Here is a 22,713-nt window from a genome sequence, read left to right as displayed (position 1 = left end):
TATACACCCAAAGTGTTCAAGAGCTATTTGATGATAATATAACAAAATGTTCAATAAATATTGTATCTTTTCTTTTCCAAATCAGTCTAACAGTTTTCATTTCAATACTAGATTTACAGATGCTACCAAGAAAGCCATGTTACAGTTGAAAGGACTTTTGATTCAAGAATATAAAATATGTGAATGTCCAGGTTGAGGAGACTGACTGAACAAATAGGCTAGGGGAAAAGAAAAGTTAACTAACAACAAAAAATATATATATACATATATATATACACTGGCTTTTCACAAACTCATATGAATAAATCAAACTTAAAAACAAAAATCAGGTACTGCCCTGGTAGTCCAGTGGTTAGGACTCCACACTCCCAGTGCAGAGCACCTGGGTGGTTTGATCTCTGGTCTGAGAACTAGATCCCACATGCCAAAACTAAGACCCAGTGTTGCCACATAAGTTTAAAAGAAAAAAAAATCACTAAAGCAACAAAACATTAGTGATCAGATTAGATGAGACAAAAGTTAACACAAATTTATTTAAAGTTTACATTGAAAGTTAAAAGACTATCTTTTACTACATTTCAATCTATTTATAGTCTCTAAAAGCACTATCCTATTAAAATTTATAAGAATACATGCCTTTAGAGTATCAAATATATATATTAGCAATAATTGCCAATAATTTGAGACAATATAGAAAAACTGAATTTGTCCTAAGATCATAAATTTGAGGGGCTTCTCTCATAGCTCAATCGGTAAAGAATCTGCCTACAATGTAAGAGACCCAGGTTTGATTCCTTTTGATTCCAGGAGAAGGAAATGGCAACCACTTCAGTATTCTTGCCTGGAGATTCCCATGGACAGAGGAACCTGGCAGGCAACAGTCCATGGGCTCGAAAGTTTGGACATAACTTAGCGACTGCTGCTACTGCTAAGTCACTTCAGTCGTGTCTGACTCTGTGCGACCCCATAGATGGCAACCAACTAGGCTCCTCTGTCCCTGGGATTCTCCAGGCAAGAACACTGGAGTGGGTTGCCATTTCCTTCTCCAGTGCATGAAAGTGAACAGTGAAAGTAAAGTCGCTCAGTCGTGCCTGACTCTTGGCGACCCCATGGACTGCAGCCTACCAGGCTCCTCTGTCCATGGGATTTTCCAGGCAAGAGTACTGGAGTGGGTTGCCATTGCCTTCTCTGACTTAGCGACTAAACCACCGTAAATTTGAGTGATCCAATCAAATGTGACCATGTTCAAGTTTCAGTCATTTTAATTATAAAGACAAGTTTGGAATATTAACCAAAAAAAAACCCAAACTGGCAAGGCTTCCTAGGATAACAATCTACCTTCTAGAAAAACAATTTACCTTCTAGTTTCCTCTATGGCTTCATTTTCCTTGTCTGTATGGGAATGTTAAAGGCGTGTTCTCTTCAAGTCTGAGTAAATTCCTATCATGGGCTTTTATTCCATTTGTAAGTAATTGACCCGGTGCTTCAAAGGTTGTATATTCTTCAGTGTCTATGAAACATTTCATTCAAAAACTATTTCTTTGACATTTGGTGAAATCCTCATAGTACTTACTATGGGCTCCATCTCTTGATCATGCTTGTCATCTGTCCAATTGTGACCATCAACTTTAAGTTACTTCTTTTCATCGGCCACAGACATCCACTGAATATTTTGTTTTCAATCTCAGAATCAAACTCATCTCAGATGACAGTCTGTTTTTTCTCAGTGAGACCATTTAAAACTTGATCTCTGAACATTGCTTTTTACTCTCCGGCTGGGTTCCAGATATAAACTTTATTTTTTGGTTTGATCCAAATGCATGTTTACCTTCCTGCAGTGTTAGGTCTATCTGTAGTGTCCTGGTTATATATATTTTATGGGCTATACAATATGTATACCATAATGTATACAATATAGTATACAAAATATGTATACCATAGTATTAGCCCAAATGGAACTCTCATTGACTAAGTTGACCTGGGTGATAATTTTATAGTAAATTGTTTTTTGTTTTAACAACAACAAAAGGACACACAAATTTTTCTAGGTCTGGAAAAATAATAAACTGTCAGTTTCCAGTGTTCTACTTACAAAGAGAAATAATGGCTAAAGAATAGGGCAATGGTGCCCAAATTTGTCTAAGCATTAAGATCTTTAAAAAATTCCCAAACCCAAATCACAGTTGTTTTTAAACCTTTCTAGGTGTTTCCAATGTGCAGATAAATTTAAGAACTCTTAATTTAGAGTTTAAAAGTAACTAAAGGATCAGTTACTTTCAAAAGAAAGGAACTGCAGGGGGTAAGACGTGCAACTGCATACCTGGTTGCCTTAGGGCATACCTCACTCTTCAGAAGACTCAGGGTGGCAGAGACTGCAGCCTTATTGACCTGAGATGTCAAGGACAGAATTGGGGTTGGTGGAGCAGATGGAAAGTTAGGAGAGGAATCCTGGAAAGAAAGGAGCTGCAGAAGGAGCAAATCTCAAACGCTGAACCTAAACTCTGTCCAAATCCTCGGTCAGCTTGTGCAGGGAGATCCCAGCAAGTCCACTGAACGGCAGCAGCTGGAAGCTCAAAGAACTGATCAGAGATCTGAGCTACTATCTGCTACAGGGGAGAAAGGAGACTGCGGCTTCAGTCCAGCCAAATGAACTGGCTGCCAGAACAAAGATTAACATTCTTCATAGGAATGCAGCAGAATCCTTATTAAGTAGTATTTATCCTTAATAAGCAGTCCTTATTAATATGTCATCCATAATGTCTACCGTATAATAAAATGTCACCAGACAAGCAAAAGAGCATCAACATATGACTCCTACTGAGGCAAAATGGCATCAAATACTTTAACAAAGCTATAGTAAATATCTTATAAGGAAACATACTCCTAATTAATAAACTGATGGGGAATCTAGGCAGAGAAATAGCAATGATAAAAAAAGGACTAACTGGGAATTCTGCATGTGAAAAATAGAATAACATACTAAAATTCACTGGCTGGCCTTAACAGCACTTTAGAGACAGTAGAAGATTTAGTGAATTAAAAATTAATACAAACTATCCAATCTGAAAAATAAAGAGAAACAAGATTAAAGAAAAATAGAACCTAAGACAATAATGTAGTATAAATCTACTGGAGTTCTAGGAGAGAAGAGAAAAAAATTTTTGAAGAAATAATGGCCAGTATTTCCTAAATTTGGAAAAAACAAGATAAACTCATAGATTCAAGTTCAACAAGTCCAAACAGGATAATTACAATTATACCTTTTGTTGTTCAGTCATGTCCAACTCTTTGTAACTCCATGGACTGTAGCACACCAGGCTTCCCTGTCCTTCACTATCTCCTGGTGTTTGCTCAAACTCATGTGCATCAAGTTGGTGATGCTATCCAACCACCTCATTCTCTGTCACCCCCTTCTCCTCCTGCCCTCAATCTTTCCCAGCAGCAGGGTCTTTTCCAATTATACCTAGGCCCATCATCAGCTCAGTTCAGTGGTGTCCAACTCTTTGTGATCCCATGAACCGCAACACGCCAGGCCCCCCTGTCCATCACCAACTCCCAGAATTTACCCAAACTCATGACTTCACTTTCACTTTCCACTTTCATGCTTTGGAGAAGGAAATGGCAACCCACTCCAGTGTTCTTGCCTGGAGAATTCCATGGACGGAGAAGCCTGGTAGGCTGCAGTCCATGGGGTCGCACAGAGTTGGACACGACTGAAGTGACTCAGCAGCAGCAGCAGCAGCATGTCCGTTGAGTCGGTGATGCCATCCAACCATCTCATCCTCTGTCATCCCCTTCTCCTCCTGCCCTCAATCTTTCCCAGTATCAGGGTCTTTTCCAATGAGTCAGCTCTTCGCATCAGGTGGCCAAAGTATTGCAGTTTCAGCTTCAACATCAGTCGTTCCAATGAACACTCAGGACTGATGTCCTTTAGGATGGACTGATTGGATCTCCTTGCAGTCCAAGGGACTCTCAAGAGTCTTCTCCAACACCACAGTTCAAAAGCATCAATTCTTTGGTGCTCAGCTTTCCTTATAGTCCAACTCTCACATCCATATGTGACTATTGGAAAAACCATAGCCTTGACTAGACAGACTTTTACTGACAAAGTAATGTCTCTGCTTTTTAATATGCTGTCTAGGTTGGTCATAACTTTCCTTCCAAGGAGTAAGTGTCTTAATTTCATGGCTGCAGTCACCATCTGCAGTGATTTTGGAGCCCCAAAACATAAAGTCAGCCACTATTTCCACTGTTTCCCCATCTATTTGCCATGAAGTGATGGGACCAGATGCCATGATCTTAGTTTTCTGAATGTTGAGCTTTAAGCCAACTTTTTCACTCTCTTCTTTCACTTTCATCAAGAGGTTCTTTAGTTCTTCTTCACTTTCTGCCATAAGGGTGGTGTCATCTGCATGTCTGAGGTTATTGATATTTCTCCCAGCAATCTTGATTCCAGCTTGTGTTTCTTCCAGTCCAGCGTTTCTCATGATGTACTCTGCATAGAAGTTAAATAAGCAGGGTGACAATATACAGCCTTGACAAACTCCTTTTCCTATTTGGAACCAGTCTGTTGTTTCATGTCCAGTTCTAACTGTTGCTTCTTGACCTGCATACAGGTTTCTCAAGAGGCAGGTCAGGTGGTCTGGTATTCCCATCTTTCAGAATTTTCCACATCATAGCCAAACTACAGAAATGCAAAGATGAAAGAGCCAGAGAAAGACATTAGATACAAAAGAACAATGATATAAGTGAAAACTGATGTCTCTTTAAAAACCATGGAAACCAGACAATAAATGCCTTTCAAGTGATGTAAAAAACCACCCAGTGTTCTATCTTTAGTGAAACTATCCTTCGAAGAGTCATTTTCAATGAAAAAAAAAAAAAAGACCGATTAGTTACCAGGAGCCCTGCACAATTCTCGAGAAAATTCAAGCTGAAGAGAAATGACATTTGGACTCACAAGGAATGAAGAATATCAGAAATGGCTCAGATGTTTAGATGACACCACCCATATGGCAGAAAGCAAAGAAGTAAAGAGTCTCTTGATGAAAGTGAAAGAGGAGAGTGAAAAAGTTGGCTTAAAACTCAACATTCAGAAAACTAAGATCATGGCATCCGGTCCCATCACTTCATGGCAAATAGATGGGGAAACAGTGGAAACAGTGACAGACTTTATTTTGGGGGGCTCCAAAATCACTGCAGATGGTGACTGCAGCCATGAAATTAAAAGATGTTTGCTCCTTGAAAGAAAAGTTATGACCAACCTAGACAGCATATTAAAAAGCAGAGATATTACTTTACCAACAAAAGTCCATCTATTCAAAGCTATAGTTTTTCCAGTAGTCATGTATGGATGTGAGAGCTGGACTATAAAGAAAGTTGAGCGCCAAAGAACTGATGCTTTTGAACTGTGGTGTTGGAAAACTCTTGAGATTCCCTTGGACTGCAAGGAAATTCAATCAGTCCATCCTAAAGGAAATTAGTCCTGAATATTCATTGGAAGGACTGATGCTGAAGCTGCAACTTCAATACTTTGGCCACCTGATGTGAAGAACTGACTCATTTGAAAAGAACCTGATCCTAGGAAAGACTGAAGACAGGAGGAGAAGTGGACGACAGAGGTTGAGATGGTTGGATGACACAACCGACTCAATGGACATGAGTTTGAGTAAGCTCCTGGAGTTGGTGATGGACAGGGAGGCCTGGCGTGCTGCAGTCCATGGGGTCGGATACGACTGAGCGACTGAACTGAAATATTTTAAAAAATACTATATACAGGCATAGCTTGTTTTTATTGCACTTTGCTTCATTGTGCTTTGCAGATATATTTTTTATGTCAAGTCTATCAATGCCACAGCATTTGTTCATGTCTCTGTGCTACCTTTTGGTAATTCTCACAGTAGTTCAAATTATTTCATTTGTATCATATTTGTTATAGTGATCTGTAATCATTGATCTTTTTTACTCCTGCCTTTGGCTGCACCTCTGCAGCTTATGGGATTTTCATTCCCCAACCAGGGATCAAATCCATGCCCTTGGCAGCGAAAACAGAGTCCTAACCAGTGGACCACCAGGGAATTTCCTCAGTGATCTTTGATGTTATTAAATGTTGTAAAATGATTATGAGTTGCTGAAAGCTGAGATGATGGTTAGTTACTTCTTAGCTAATAAAGTATTCTTAAATTAAGTTATATATATTTTTATTGGATTAATGATTCTATACACTTAATAGAATACAGTATAAACATAACTTCTATATGGATTGGGAAACCAAAAAATTTGTGTGACTCATTTTGTGCTATTCACGTCATTGTGGAGGTCTGGAACCAAACCCACAATATCTCTAAAGTATGACTGTATACATTCTCTTTTCTCTTATTTTTTGAAAAAAAAAAAAAAAACATAGTCCTGTTTCAAACAAAAATTATGACATACTATTGGATTTATCAGTTATAGCTAAAATATATATAAAAAACAACAAAAAAAGAAGAGAGTAAATGGAACTATACTGTTCCAAGTTTCTACATTTTGTATGCTGCTGCTGCTGCTAAGTCGCTTCAGTCGTGTCCGACTCTGTGCGACCCCATAGATGGCAGCCCAGCAGGCTCCCTCGTCCCTGGGATTCTCCAGGCAAGAACACTGGAGTGGGTTGCCATTTCCTTCTCCAATGCATGAAAGTGAAAAGTGAAAGTGAAGTCGCTCAGTCACGTCCGACTATTAGTGACCCCATGGACTGCAGCCTACCAGGCTCCTCTGTCCATGGGATTTTCCAGGCAAGAGTACTGGAGTGGGGTGCCATTGCCTTCTCCCATATTTTGTATAAGGTTGTGTAATATTAATTCTAAGTTGATTGTGATAAATCAAAGATGTATATTGTAATCCTGTAAGAACAACCATTAAAAACAATATAGTTTGAAAGAGAATAGGAAACTTACAACAAAATATGTAAAATATTCAACTAACCCCAAAAAAGGCAGGAAAAGAGGAACAGGGGGAGGGGGAAAAAAAAATCCAAATGGTAAACTCAACCCAAACATATCAATAATTATATTAAATATAAATCAACCAAACACACAAAGTAAAAGGCAGAGATTGTTAGGCTAAATTAAAAGACCCAAATACATTCTATTCTTAAAGAGATGAGCTTTAAACACAAATTAAAAATAAACGAGAAAAAATATACCAGATACTAAGCATAAAAATTATTTCTATTTGTCTCCAACTTGAATATTTTATTACATGTACTTATCCAGTTAATGTTTATTATATACCAGTTATTTATCCACCTGGATCTATTTGGGGTGATTTTTCTGTTTTTAATGTTTGGGTTTCATTTGACCCTTGACATTTATTTTTCTTCTAAATCATATGACTGCTTCCTCCTGCTCCCCCCACTGTATGATTAATGAAATGTCTTATCAAGGGAAGCCTTTCAGGATTTGCTGGCCTCCCTTATCCGCACTCAAAGAATTCCAGCCTTTGATCTAGCTATTAAAGCCAGTAATGATTCTTAATTGCCTGTGGTTTATTTCATTTTTGTTTACCTTGTTCCTTTTATATATTTTATTTTTGGTTTTGTCTATTTCTACAACTCTGAGGTGGGCCTAGGCCACGTCAGACTGACATGCCCTTCATTATTGCCTCCCTCTCAGACTAGAGCATCTGCCTTCTCCTCCCTTGTTTTTCTTTCAGCTCTTAATTGTCCTCATCAGTTTTTCTCTTCCACTTAGAAAAGAGTTTAGCTCTTTTTACTGTAGGGACCTTCTACACAGAATTTCAAAATTAGACAAACTTGAGTTTGCAAGAATTTTTCTACATTCTTTAAACAATACTGAAGCTCTAATGCTCCCTCAAACTTGGACAATTCATAGCTGGGGCAGGGCTGGAAAGAACATAACTATAATAACAAAGAAACTTCATACTAAGCATGACTACAAAGAATGGTTTTGTGGCATGTGACAAACCCGCTCAACCATGTAAGGGAAAGGAACACCACCAATCCCCTTCTAGCCATCCTGGCTTCATAAAGAATTGCCTATTCCAACAAACTCCACTTGTGTCGGCACCACTTTTCACAAACCATGACTTAGAAAAGAAACCTAATAAATTAACAATTATTTGGCAACCTAATAAACTGACAGAGTTGTGGGAGATACAACTCTGCTGTTTTAACCATTTTAGACAGTGCTTTGAAAAATGATTTTAAACGTAAAGGCCTTACCTAGCTGGACCACTGAACAAAAATTATTTTAGAAGGTAACATGCCAGAGGCAATACTGAGAACTGCTTGGGTTTTTGTTTACTTCTGAAAACTTAGGCCGCAATCTGATGCTTCGAGACTTTCCTTTTCAACATGGGTCACAGCTTAAAATATGCAGTCTAGACCACCAAGGGATTTTTGGTTAGCTAAACACCGATGGAAATGATTCATTTCAATTTGTCATGCAGTTTTAAGTAAAGATTTAAGGGCCTGCTATGCCTCCTATCAAGAGTAAATATCACACATCCTGTTTATACAGACTGGCTTGTCCACAGTTGTTCAAAGAGTTAGTGACACCCCCCCCAACTCACACTCCACCCTACCCCCAACTTCCTGCTCACTGGGGTGCTATATTCCTACTCATTTTTAAGAAGTGCCTCCCTCAACAAAATACTCTGTATTACAGGAATTTTTAAAGAAAATACTTTATTATGTCATGAAAAAAATGCATCAATCAACTAGATTCATACTTGTTTGAAAAAACAATTGAAAATTTATTAATTAGACAGTATGTGGGCATCCTGTTCCACATGGGAATGAGAAGATGCTATAGGTTCTCTAAGTATTGCACAGTCTGAAAAAAACACCAACAAAAAAAAAGGGAAGGGAAGGGGGGGAAAAAAAAAATCACATGATCTTGGGAACCATCTCACATTATGAATAATCTACCAAGAAACATTAAAAAAAGAAAACCCTTTGTTTCTACAGTAGCTCTGAGTTTATAGTTCTTGGAATGACTGTATTCCACTGACAACATTTCAGTAACAGGAAGCTTCATTTTAGCAATCCCATGTGCAAATATTAATAAAAAAATATATAAAATAATGCAAATTCATCTTTTGCTATCATCCCAGCAATCATTAACATTTTTTTTTGAGAACTGTTTTGCTTGGGGAAAAAAAAGGGGGGTTAAGCCATAAGTTTTGCCTGAAGCTCCATCTCTGCAGCCTGTTTGAGTGCAACATCTACCAGAAGCTGAAAGCCACTGAAATCTTGGTTGAGGTCCGGTGGAGTAGGGGGAGGAGTGTTGAAAAGACCACTCTGTGTGTTTGCACTTGGTCCAGATTTACAGGAGTCCTCTGCGTACATGAGGGAGGTGTCTGTAAAGCTGCTGTTGGCCATCTGCTGTATATCTGTGTTTTGTCCCACACCAACTGACTGGCAGAGAGAGAAAGGCACATCTTTTAACGCAGTCACGGTGGTATGACAGATCACTGATGGACGAGCCAAAATGGATCCTGGGGAGGACGGCTTAGGAGACAGTGGCCTCCCCAGGGCTGGGTTGGGCCCAGCTGTACAGGAGTGAAACGGGCTCTCCTCTAGAGCTGGCATGAGGTTCCTAATGCTCACTGCTGACTCCACAGAGCTGGCTTCAGTCATCTTGGCCCCACGGCGGGAAATTGTGAACCGATTTGGATCTTTGCCATCTTTTCTCAGCATGTCGGGGAGGAGCCTGCGCCGGGCGTTGATAAACCAGTTACAGACCTGAAATTGTACAGGGATGTTTTAGACATGTTAACACTCTGCCAACACGCCTGAGAACCTCCTTCTTCTTATTGCTGAATCACTCAGTAGTGTCCAGCTCTCTGCGACCCCATGGACTGTAGCCCACCAGGCTCCTCTGTCTGTGGAATTCTTCTGGAGTGGGTTGCCATTTCCTCCTCCAGGGATCAAACCCAAGTCACCTGCATTGGCAGGCGGATTATTTTACCCAGAACCTTCTTGGGGGATGCCTAACTGGTCTCTCTCTTTGCGTTAAAGAAGGCATGAAAAGGCTTATAGGAACCTACAAATTTATTTCAAGGTATTTTGAGCCCAGCCAAGAAAGGAGAGGTGCTTCCTGTCATAAACTACCTCCTTTTCTAATACAAATTCCCCTTTTGGCTTCTCATCATCCTTAAACCCTTTCAGCACCAAAAAAAAAAAAAAAAAGGTATACGTTCTCAAATGTCTGAAAATGATTTTAGAGAGGGAAGTTTACCTTTTAACTCTCCCCATATTAACCTATTATCTACTGCCCAGCATTGAAGTTAATCAACTACAGGAAAACCTTCCTGTATGAAAAGAGCCACTCCTCCCAGTTACTGATTTTTTTCCCAGTTCAAATGACTATGTCAACAGACAGGACATGAATTACCTCACTTAAGGCTGTCCTTGTTTAAATATCAAACCAGTTTCCTGGGCAATAGAGTAAGATTTAACCTCCTTTTTATGTTTGGTGCATAAAGGAAGGCTCTTTTAGGCGTTAAAGGAAATGCTGTTTGACAGATGACTGTCAAGTGTTTCTGTTTCTCTAGATAGCTAACAGTTATTAGCTGTTAGCACTATAAACTTTACAAGAAAAAGATATGCCTCCCCCCACTTTGAGTGAGGAGGCAGTTTATGACTTGCTATATAGGAATGCTGTAAAGTGATTCTGGGGCGGGGGGAGGGGGTACCCACCACCCCTGGGAATGCCTTCCCCTTACCTGTAGTGTAGATAAGTGTGTTTGCTGGGACAGTAACGCTTTTTCTTGCTCTGAGGGGTAGGCATTGTATCGGTGTTCATACAGCCAATCGCGGAGAATCTGAACGGATTCCTTGGGCAGGTTGCCCCTCCGCCTTCTCTTGCCTGAGCCAGCAGAAGAGGAGAGGTCCAGGGGACTGTCCATGCTGTCATCATCTTCAGTCTCACTGCCAGATGCGGCCACAACACCTAGGACAGGACAAAGGCCTGCTGTCAGCTGCTTCTATCAGCAGAGCACCTACTGCAAAGCTCACCTCTTTTAAACACTCAGCACAACCGCATTTTCTCAACTTCTGAGAGCCCAGGGAAGCACCGGTGTTTCTTTGTCCCGAACACCAGAGCTCGTCTGAAATCTGCAGGGTAATTCGACTCGCAGCATATTCCAGATCCCCAGCCCATGGTCAGATTCCCTTTTGTACCCACTTTCCTATAGGACTCAACGACTCACATTCCTTTTGAATGAAGCTCAGAAAAGTCTAATCCAGCAAACGAGACAAAGCTGCACCCAAGGCGAATAGCGTGCCACGTGTGAAACAGGAAAGGTGGCACAGCAGACGGGATGTGTCTGACAACCTCCTTGGTGAGGTCATTGCTAACTGGGAAAAACAAGTCAGCCAGTATCTTAATGCATGTTTCAAGCGCTGTTCTTCCTCCCTCTTCCACTGAAGGTTTTGAAATAAACTGGAAGATTTTTTCCCACTGATATAAGGAAGGAAAATTACACTTTTAACCCAGTTAGTATTTGAAAGATAAAATGCATGCCAGAATCTTCTGCCAGTTCCTTTTCCTTTTCACTGCTACTTCCTTTTATTCAAAACTCGACACCTACTTTTAATGGACAGCACTAGTCACTTTTTATTAAATACAAACAACCACTGATAAGTTTCATTGCATAAAAAGCTTTTTCTACTTTTAGTACTTATGTAAGGCCTCAAAAGAGACCTCAAAAGATGTCTAATACTGAGTAAATGTTTAAATTTCTATAAATTTCAACTGCCAGCCTAATCTGAACCTAGAATACTACATATCAATAAGCAGGATTTGGCTTTAAATCATTACATGACAAAGAAAACTTGAATATGCACCTACCACAGGAAACTCTTGTTTACAAGCACTTTAATCCTACCAGAAATTTTAAAAATTCACACACCATAGAGAATATTTAAATCACACATAGACTGGGTTCCACAAAAATTCAAATTTGGCCCTTTTAGACATTTAAAGATAACTTGGACTTTTTTTTTTCCTGGCCCTGCCTCGAGGCATATGGGATCTTAGTTCCCCGACCAGGGACAGAAGCTGAACCCCCTGCATTGCAAGCTTGGAGTCTTAACCAAGAGACTGCCCCAAATTTTGAACTTTAACTTTCCCCCTTTCAAAACTATAAAAGGCTACTCTGACTAAAGAAATGAAATCTTGTTTTTAAAGCATACTACAGTATGCTCTAAAAACCAGTATTTCTATGTAAAAGAAATTAAAGTAGCATGAAATGTAAAAAATTCTCATTAACATTGTTGACAGAACCTCAAGTAGTTTACTTGGTAGGAAATAAAAACAGAATATTCCTCAGAGTGATAAACCATTCAATGGCTTTTAAAGGAACTTTCCCCAAAACCCTTCCTTTCAAAGCATTTGATGGATGAGAGAGCCCACCAGTTAACTGAATCTAACTCTACTTGCTGACACATTTTCAGTTTTGGACGGCAGGGGGCAGAAGGTGCCGGAGGGAGTATCCGCAGAAAACGCAGAAACTTCAAAAGACAAAAGTAAAGCAAGTTCTAACAAAAGAGGAGGATGATCTTGCAAATTCACTTCAGCTCAAGACTTCATGAACCTACAGCCATCAGTAAAAGGCCCCGGAATCCTAAATTTTAACCGCTGCCACGTATCTGATGTCTTTCCCCAGAAGACTTCATTAAACTGCTTAAAAAAAAAAAGTTTCAAAAAAGGGAGACACATTTAAAACTGAAAGTGCTTTCACTGTTGAGCAGATGAAAACCTTTTAAAACCCATGTTAAAATTTGGGTGAAGAAGTATTGACCAAGAAATCCTTAAGAAATTATAAATATTCCTGCTTTACAACTGCTCTGATTAAAAAAAAAAATCTTAACTTTTAAAAATCGTATCAAATAACTGAATGACTAACACTAATTTGAATAAAGCAATTTATTTAAACTTATCAAAAAATCTGAAAAGCCAGATCTTCTTCCTAAGGCTATTACTACCCCCCAACCCACAGGCCACCCCCCTCAACTTTTTAACTTCTTAAAAACAGTGTGAAAATCTGCACACTGAACAGTGAATTCCCAACTGTAAACTGATAATCACAAGTAGTTTGAAACAAACAAAAAACCCCTAAAGTGTATCCTTTGATCTGCTTACTTGGTTTGACAAGAAGCCGCCACTCTCAAAACAGGCGAGTGACAGAAGGTAGATACCAGTTAAGCAATACCAAACTGCAGTGACTTTACTGTGCTCTCAGTTCACTCAAATCAATGAGTGCCAGGCCTCCGGACGTCTTAACAAAGCTGAAGGAACAGGAAGTTAAGACTTCAGTCCCTCGGCTGCCCCAGCTGGTATTTCACTACAGCAAACCACGTTTGCTGCTGTCAGGGCTGTTTCCATTAAAACTCTCCCTCCGGATTGTGGCTCAACTTGGAAAAACAAAAAGACTTTTCCACGTTACTCATTTCCTATTGTAAAAGAGCTTTTGAACGCTTTCCCGGTTACGACTTGTTTCCAAACGTCTTGCTCTGCTCATGCTTTAAAAAATGTGGCGATGAGGGGGTGGGGGGACCTGGGCGGGAAGCGGGGATCACAAGCCTCTTACTCCATCCACATACAAGGAAATGTTGTTTAGAAAGCCACAAGATGGCCTATGGATCCCACAACCCTAAAAAGCACTCCCCCCGCCCCTCCCCCCGAATAGGAACAGAGAGAGCGGCAGAGCACGGGGAAGGGTCAGAGATAGTGGTTGTGAATTTGGACTTAAAAAAAAAAAATCTGGAAGAGGCTAGAAAGGGATCTCGGAATAAGAATAACCAGAGGGATCTTATAAGTGTACTATTAGGCAAAAGCAAACCTAACAAGTTTCCGGATCTTAACATCTCGGGAGAAGCGACAGGAACCCTACTTAACATCCCGGACACCAGATCCAAGGAGCCCATCCCGTCAGGAGCCGGGAGCAAAGACACTTAGGGGATTTTCCTCAACGAGTCTTCTGCTCGTTTGAAAATCACTTGGGGAGATCTTTTTGGCATCCTCAGTTTTCTAAGGAGGGACACTATTATCACTAACCAGTCTTAACCAACCCCCCGGCTCCACGATTGACTTTTTTTAAAGTGCTTTTATTTTCAACAAAACTTGAAAAGAGTTTCACAGACTTTTCGTAAGACAGACAATAGTCGGACTCGGCGAACCCGGCGGGGCCAGGTCTCTTCCGGAGCCCCAGCGGAGGCCGCTGGGCGCGGGGCCCCCAGGTGGCCGGAGGCCGGGGCGGGGGCAGGCAGGGCGGAACGAGCCGAGGGAGGAGCCTAGCCCCCGCCGGCCCGCAGGCTTTTGTTCCGCCAGTTCAGCGGCCCCCGCCGGAGTCGCCCCTCTGAGCTCACGAGCGAGAGAGCTCGCCCAGGCCTAGGAGTTTCAGATTACAAGAAGAAACTAGAAACCGGGCCGTGAATCTCAACGTCCGGAGGGGCCTGCCCACCCGCGGAGGATTTGCCAGAAAAACCTAAAAAGGGAAAGAAAGCCGGGCCACCTCGGCAGCCTCTGCAGCCCCCGCACGGGCTCTGAACCAGTCGGCGAAGTTTCCCCTCCAACACGTCACCTTCCATTGTTTCCATGAGTCGGCGCGCGGCGACAGGACCGCGCGCCCCGGGGCAGCGCTCCCCGGAGATTCCCCAGGGACCGGCGGGTTCCTGCTGGGCCCCGGCTGAGGGAGGGGGGCTTCGAGGGAAGCGGAACGGGAGGCACGGTGGGGAGGGGATGCCCCAGAGCCCGGGGGTAGCCGGGGAGGATCATCACTGCCGCCCCCGCCAGAACCGAACAATGGGGCAAGGCAACCCCTGCTCTCGCACCCCTAGGGGGACCCATCAGAAACACACTTTCCCCCAACTTATCCCCGGCAGTTCACCACGAGGGAGGGAACGCCTCCCTCCCGGGGACGGTCTGAACCTGTCAGTCCTCTCTGAACTGACACGATACCGACGCCCCCGACGCCCCCTGTGCGCGTTTTCTCGCCCAGTCCAGTTAAACATCCAAATTTCTGATCCCCCCAGGTCCCTGGCGAGGGGACGCGGGGAGTTGGTACAACCTCAACTACCAATGCCCCCCACCTCCGCGGGGAACGTTGAGTTTGACTCCCGCCCGCATAGCGAGATGTGCGGGGCTCCGCGTGTTTGAGTCACCGGCCCGGAGTCAATCGAACGTAAGTCCAAAGTGAAAACGTGGCCGAGGACACACGGTTTCGGTCCGGGGCTGCCCGGCTCTAACTTGAGTCTGAACCGTATTCGCCGGACAAGTCTGGAAGAACGTGGAGCAGGAGCCAGTCTGGGCATGCGCAGCACAACCCCCGCCACCCCCTGCGCTGGCTTCCCCCGGCGATTAACTTCTGTTTTGAACCACTCGACATAAATCACAACAGAAAAGCCAACTCCGGCCCACGACGGAACGTTCGGGGTGCCTCCCTGCCCGGGACTCAAAAGTTAACTTCAAAAGGGAGTTAACATTCTTTGACCTTTCGTGGTGGTGGTGGTTTTTTTTTTTTTTTTTTTCTCTCTTTCTTTCTGTGTATTTTGTTTTTAAAACCAGACTGACGGCAAGTTTCAGTTGTAAAGCTTCCAGAAGGCCTGGTGGAAACAATGACAGGCTCGCTCTTTGCATGTCACACTTGGACTCGTTCTCACTGCACGCCTTCAGTCCTAACTCTTCCTCTTGCCCCAGATTCATCGTGGGAAAACTTTTGTGAGGCTAGGAATTCTGGAAAATATAACTTTCCAAAGGGACCGACCCCCGGGGGCGATCTGGGGTCCAGAGTCGCGTTCCTCCGAGGGTGAAAACGCCCCATCCCGGGAGAAGTCGTGCCCGGACTCCGCCGGGAGCGAGTGGGGAGCCCCGGAGCCCAACTTTCAGACAAAGCGCCACAACCCCGCGGACCGGGCCACCCCGGGTCCCGACGGAGGAAAGCGGGACGGGGGTATCCCCCGACTCGGGACCCCACTCCCCCGCCCGCGAGAAGCCACGCGGCGGCTCGGCGGAGCGTGGGGTGTCGGTTTGGAGACAATGAAACTTGGAGGCGCACAAACAAGGCGCGGAGCGTGCTTCTTGACAACGTGCCAGCAGCGTGGAAAGGCCCGTCTCCCCACAACAGCCCCTCGTGTTGTGTCTGGAAGGAAAACAGCAACGGCCGTTCCAGACGCAGCTTCCACAAAGAGGACGGCCGCGGCTCAGGCCTGCGAGCCCCCCGGGGCGGAAAAGTCCGAGTCACCCGCGCCGCCCGGCGAGCACGTTGCCCCGGGACCCGCGCCCAGGGCGCGCGCCGCCCGCAAGCCTTACCTTTCTTGCTTTTCATTCTGGAGCTCCCCGGCCAGTGCCAGGCTACAGCGAGGGTCTCGAGGGACCAGGAACGGGGACGGAGGGGCCGAGCGGTCGTCCTCCTTCCCGGCCGACTCTCCCGTAACTTGGAGGACGCGCTCCAGCCGTTATTGCTAAACACGGCGGCGCTCGAATCCCAGGCGCCCGCTCCTCGGGCGGAATTCAAGTGACACTCGGGCTTCCTCCCGCCGGGATCTTCTGGCAGCGGGCCGGGGACGCTCCCTCGCCCAACTCGCTCCCCTCCCCACTCCGTTCCTTTGTTCGCGGCTCCTGCTCGGCGCACCTCGGCGCTGTCAGAGTGAGCGAGGCAAGGAGGGAAGGTACCGGAGGTCCTGCCTCCGCCCCCAGCCGCCCGCCCCGTCCCCCGCCCGCCCCACCGCTCCTCCGCCCCTCCCCCGCACCTTCCAACAGCCTAGGACCGCTCTGAGCGCCCGGGCCGCGCCGCTTCACCCCGCGCCCCCGGGGCGGCTGTCACCGGTCCCTCATGGGGACGGCCGGGCTCAGGAACGCGATCCCTTATCCCCGCCGCGCGTCCGCCGCCCGCATCCCCGGCTTGGCGGCGGCGACACCAGCCAAGCGCCCTGAGTTGCTCCCTTGGGCCTTTCTTCCAGGGTCTGGCGAGGGTGCGTTTGGTTAGGAAATTGCAACAGATGGGGGGGAAAAAATGCCGTTCCCTCCTCCACCCCAGGGAAGAAAAAGCCTTCCCTTTCGATTTTGACAGCTGCCCCAACTCCACCGGCCCAACTCAGGCCGCAGGAGTACACAGCCGCTGCTGATTCAAGGGGCGGGGCTGCGCAGGAAAAGTATTCGGGAAAAGAACCAACTTCTTCCAGGACGCGCTGCTGCCATTGACACGCGCGGGCGCGGAGCGACGCACTGTTCTTCTCCCGGGGCTCTTCCTCCCAAAGCAACAGTGGGGGGCGGGCGGGGCGATGGGGGGAGGATGAGACCCAGACACCCTAGGCGAAAGTCTGTTGCCCCCGGCTAAAGCTGCGAGTTCCGGACTGGATTGCAAAGCAGTTTCGAAATCTGACATGTTGCGGACAGACACTTGTCATGCTCACATGCTCTTTAAAAGTCGGTGCCTGGAGATGGCCCGGACGCGCGCCCACCCCGCCTGAGACTCGGCCTGACACCCCATCCCCGGACCCCCTCGTCTGTTTCGGTAAACGGTCTACTCAGGACTGAACATCCTGCTAGGGGACCCCTTTTCCCCCACCACCCCCACGCCCCGGTATTTCAAACAGAAACTATTAAGTAAACACATGTTCCTGTTGGTTTATTTTGGTTGAGAGTTAGGCGGGCTCCAGCGGGAGTTCCTGGATGAAATTACCCATTTTAAAAGTCCAGATGCTTTAGGCTGATTTCAAGAAATGCAGCCCCCTCCCCGCCCTCTCCTCTGGGTGTAGTTTTTGCGTGTCTGTCCCGTTGTTTTGAAGTCAACGAACTGTCACATGCCACACTAAGACTTTCCCCATCATTAAAAAAAAAAAAAGTAAATAAGCCCGGTAGAGACGTCAGCGCCCGAGTCTGCCACCAGCTTGTGCTCTGCACTGTCTTTGTTTTGTAACCTCGATGAAGAACCGGCAGAAGTTCTGTGGAAATAAGGTTCAACCCAAGAAGAAATAAGGCGGCCAAACCATGACTGACTAAAACTTTGGAGCCTCTGTTGTCGCATTACACTGAAAATTAAAACCAGCCTCCCACGCACTCACCCTCCCAAAACAAGGCACCCACCCACTCCACCCCACCCCCCGAGTGGCTTAAGGCCAGAGTTTACAAAGCTTGCGTGTTGTTTTTTTTCTTCCAATTACAGGACTGAAGATGAATAAACAAGGAGAACAGCGTCACTCTAAAAAGGCGGCAACCTTTCGATTCCCCTCCCTCCCCCAGCGGTGTGCCGACGGCTCCACACCTAAGTGAACACGCGTCTGAAACGGCCGAGCGGGGAACCGAGGCCTGGGGGGAAACCACCAACCCGGAGGCTCCCCTGCCCCTTGCGGGTTCTTCCCTGCCCGGCTGGAGACGAATCAGCGGCTGCGCCCACGCGCAGCACCGACGCGGGGCGGGTAGGGGGCCGCCGGGTCCGGGTCCGGGGCGCTCCAGGCGTTTGAAGGACGGCCGGTCGCCGGGATTGGCGGCTCGCGGCCGTTGGGGACGGGGAGCTGGGCGGGGAGGGGGGGGGGAGGGGGAGGGGCGCGGGAGGAGGAGCCGGGCGCCTACGCTGCGCCGCCGCCGCCTGAGTGGCAGGAGCCGGGCCGTTACTGCGGAGACGCTTTGTTTGCTGACTTCGAAAGCCGTTCCGACTGCCTCGGCCGCTTTCGAAGCGGCTCCACGAAACACTCTGCCTCCGGGTGGGCCTCGCCCTCCCCCGGCCGCCGGCCTCGGCGCGCACCCGAAACATCTCCTCCTTCCGCGTGCCTCCGCTCGGCCACGCGGGGGCTCTCCTTCTGTGCACAAAGGTGTCCTTTTCTCCGGCCAAGTCAGCTTAGCTCCTGACGGCGATTCGCAGGCAACCGAGATGGGAACGGAGTTCACAGCTAGAAAACCAACTTTGCAGGGGAAGTGGGGAGCGGCGCAGAGGATTAACAGTCTCTTTGAAACTGCGAGGAGGAGGAAAAAGTCAAATTTTCCTCTCTCGCTGTAAGTACGGCTTGATCCGGGCAATGCTCACCTTTTTCCTCGAGCGAATCACATCGAAGCAGTCACTAAAGCTGGCAAGATGCCCCTGAGAGGAACCCGGGGACCCTTCTGGGTGATACACGGCACAAACACCCCCGCCCGCCCCCCCACACCAGAGCCTGTCCCAAACTTGTCTTTAGATTTGAAATTTTGGGGCATTCTGGAAGAAAGTGCCTGGAGTCTGCGTGACACAGGCCAAGAAGACAGCCCCACAAAGTGGGCTTGAGGAACCAGCAATTGCTTAGGATAGTTTTGTTTATTTGCTTCTCTCAAGGTGGAAAAACAAGTTTCAGTTCTGGCTCTGTGAGTCCCTTCACGTACCCGGCAGGGCTGATCCAGTGACTTTTAAAGACTCTTTCCCCTGTTTGGGGGGAAAAATGTGGATTCACATTGACTACATATTATTTGCTGACTTCATGTGAATATTAATTATATTGGAAAGCTGCCTGAGTGAAGAAAGAGGAGATACTTGATGACGTTTTACACCATTATTTTTTTCCCCCTCCAAGCACACACAGGTCCATGTGGTGTCTTATCTTCCCAGGCTGCCTCAAGGCCAAGAAAAGACATAGACTTCAGTTACTTTTCACAGCTGCAAACTCTTCAAAGGCAAAAACTCAAAAATGAAACTTGGAAAGGCAAATAAGCCAGGGAAGTGTATCAATACATTCTGTGTTATTATTTTGATACTTGGTCCATCAAGTGATTGGATAATAAAGCCTGATTCCACCCAGCACTGTCTTTGGAGGAAGGATGACTCACAGTCACTGGATCCCTTTTGAGTCTCCTCACTAGAGGACAGATTTTTTTTTTTTTTTGAATAAAATACGCAGACTGCTGGGCTCCACATAAGGGTTCTATAATCATCTCTTCACATCTCAGGTCAGAGGGTCTTGGGCTGCTCAAGGAGAAGCCACCCATTGTCTTTTCAAGGACCCACAACCCATCAGTGTGGTGATTCTATCAGCCTTATCAGGATAACTCTCCTCCCCTCGGTTACCTGAATAGTTAACTTGTGCTACTACTTCTGTTAGTAATCACTTTTCTCCAAGCCTGCATTCCTCTTCCCAGCCCCGCTTTTTACCTCTGCAGCCACAGGCCTTTTTTTTTTTTTTTTTTTTTACCTAGAGGGGATTTGAACTCATCAGGACAAAGAAAAAAAGATCATTGTTGAGCACAGCCTTTAACCTCTCTACTCTCTTTTTTTTACTTTTTTTCTTTTTTCTTTTTAACCTCTCTATTCTCAACATCGTGTTTCTATATTGTGCCTTCAGTTCAGTTCAGCTGCTCAGTCCTGTCCAACTCTGTGACCCCATCGCTTCTCTGCCCTTTTGGCTAAGACCAAGTGTAGTATTGTGCTTTACAGTTTAAGAAACACTTAATTTAAATGACCTCATTTAATTCTCATTTAATAAGGTAGATAATTATGATTTTTTCCCTAAAGTCAAGATAGCACATCCAAACATAACAAAGCTAAAAGGTATAAAACCAAGTACGGAGAAGGCAATGGCACCCTACTTCAGTACTCTTGCCTGGAGAATCCCATGGATGGAGGAGCCTGGTGGGCTGCAGTCATGGGGTCGCTGAGAGTCGGACAGGACTGAGCGACTTCACTTTCACTTTTCACTTTCATGCATTGGAGAAGGAAATGGCAACCCACTCCAGTGTTCTTGCCTGGAGAATCCCAGGGACGGAGGAGCCTGTTGGGCTGCCGTCTCTGGGGTCGCAGAGAGTCAGACACGACTGAAGCGACTTAGCAGCAGCAGCAGCAACTGGACATAAATTGTTGTTTAATTGCTAAGTGGTGTCCAACCCCACAGACTGTGGCCCACCTGGCTTCTCTGACCATGGGATTTTCCAGGCAAGAATACTGGAGTGGGTTGCCATTTCCTTCTCTCCTGGGGATCTTCCCAACCCAGGGATCGAACCACTGTCTCCTGCATTACAGGTAGATACTTGATCACTCAGTCACCAGGAAAGCCCGGACTTTAAGCCAAGTGTTCTCAGGCATGTCTGGTGGAAGGTCTGGTGGATAAAGAAGGCAGTACAGGGCAGAAACTGACCACAGATTATGATACAAGAGCCATCTGAACACATGGAGGCTACTTTAAAACCTGCCTCTTCTCTGAAATCTATGTGGAGTTTTACCAGAAGCTCCCTTCCAATCTACCTGCATTTTGTCCTTTTTTTAAAACCACTCATTTTTTCTTTACAAAAAGAGAAGGAGCTTGTTTTCAAAACTACAAACAGGAAAAGTATACAAAGTGAAATAGGAAAGACCTCTTAATTGACTATTTCACTCTCCATATGCGCATATGTATACTACATACAAATGTAAGGGGTTTTTCATTGTTATTAGTTGTTTTCAAGTCCACTCTGCCTGGGATGGCCGCAGAGGACTGGCTGCATATCTGACATTTCTCACCAAAGGGTGGCCTGTATGCGAGGTAAGTCGCTTCAGTCCTATCCATCTCTTTACAACTTTATGGACTCCTCTGTCCCACCATGTCCCACCTATGTCCCACCTCTGTCCATGGGGATTCTCCAAGTGGGTTGCCATGCTCAGGGAATCTTCCCCACTCATCTCTAGGTCTGCTGCATTGACAGGCAGATTCTTTACCACTAATGCCACCTGGGAAGCCCAAAGTTTGGCCTAAATATCACCTTCTCAGAGGAGTCTTCTGTAACCACTTCACCTAAATTTAGCTACCCTTGCTGCCACCATCTAGCTCAGTAGTTCTCAACTGCTGTTTAGGGCTGGATAACTCTTGGTTGTAGGGGGCTTCCCTGGCAGTTAAGGTCCGTAGAGGCCAAACTGTGATTTTTTCCAGTAGTCATGTGTAGATGTGAGAGTTAAAGAAGGCTGAGTACCAAAGAATTGATGCTTTTGAACTGTGGTGCTGGAGAAGACTTTTAAGAGTCTCCTGGACTGTGAGGAGATCAAACCAGTCAATCCTAAAGAAAATCAATCCTGAATAATCATTGGAAGGACTGATGCTGAAGCTGAAGTCCAATATTTTGCCACCTGATGCGAAAAGCCAACTCATTGGAAAAGACCCTGATGCTGTGAAAGGCTGAAGGCAGGAGGAGAAGGGAGTGACAGGATGAGGTGGTTGGATGGCATCACTGACTCAAGGGACATGAATTTGAGCAAACTCCTAGAGATGGTGAAGGACAGGGAAGCTTGGTGTGCTGCAGTCCATGGGGTTGCAAAGAGGCGGACACAACTTAGCAACTGAACAACAACAAAAACTCTTGGTTGTAGGGGGCTTCCCTGGTGGCTAACCAATCCGGCTGATAACACCTTCCCCCTAGCTTGTGACAAAAAAACAACAAAACTCCAGACATTCCCAATGTCCTCCAGAGGGGACAGAAATTGGGGTGGGCAGGAAGACCCCTGGTTGAGAACCACAGCTCCAACTCAACCCTTTCTTTTTTCCACGACATGACAATTTTAATTATTTTGCTTATTTGACTGTTAATGTGCTTGTCCTTTGACACCCCCCCACCCACCCCCAGACTCTCCCTGGTAGCTCAGATGGTAAAGCAGCTGCCTGTAATGCAGGACACTCAGGTTCAATCCCTGGGTCAGGAAGATCCCTGGAAAAGAGAATGGCAATCCACTCCAGTGGATTCTCTGTCCTGGAGAATCCCATGGATAGACCATGGGGTCGCA

At 45.6% G+C, this 22,713-nt stretch overlaps 1 protein-coding gene across 2 annotated transcripts; it reads right to left on the bottom strand.

Annotated features, from left to right (window-relative positions):
• Nucleotides 1–8,669: 8,669 nt before the first annotated feature.
• TGIF1 (TGFB induced factor homeobox 1) lies at nucleotides 8,670–16,654 on the bottom strand. Of its 2 annotated transcripts, none has more exons than XM_027525833.1 (3): nucleotides 16,317–16,654; nucleotides 10,729–10,955; nucleotides 8,670–9,745 (listed from the first exon to the last, which is right to left on the bottom strand). In XM_027525833.1, exons 1-3 carry the CDS (start codon nucleotides 16,330–16,332, stop codon nucleotides 9,170–9,172), a joined length of 819 nt encoding a protein of 272 aa, XP_027381634.1. In that variant the 5' UTR covers nucleotides 16,333–16,654; the 3' UTR covers nucleotides 8,670–9,169. The 2 variants fall into 2 exon arrangements, with proteins under 2 accessions (XP_027381634.1, XP_027381633.1); XM_027525832.1 differs by lacking the exon at nucleotides 16,317–16,654 and adding an exon at nucleotides 15,098–15,320.
• Between the last annotated feature and the right edge of the window lie 6,059 nt (nucleotides 16,655–22,713).

Source organism: Bos indicus x Bos taurus, chromosome 24 (assembly GCF_003369695.1).
Source record: "Bos indicus x Bos taurus breed Angus x Brahman F1 hybrid chromosome 24, Bos_hybrid_MaternalHap_v2.0, whole genome shotgun sequence".
Lineage (NCBI taxonomy): Eukaryota > Metazoa > Chordata > Mammalia > Artiodactyla > Bovidae > Bos > Bos indicus x Bos taurus.
This window is presented reverse-complemented; position numbering and strand designations above follow the sequence as displayed.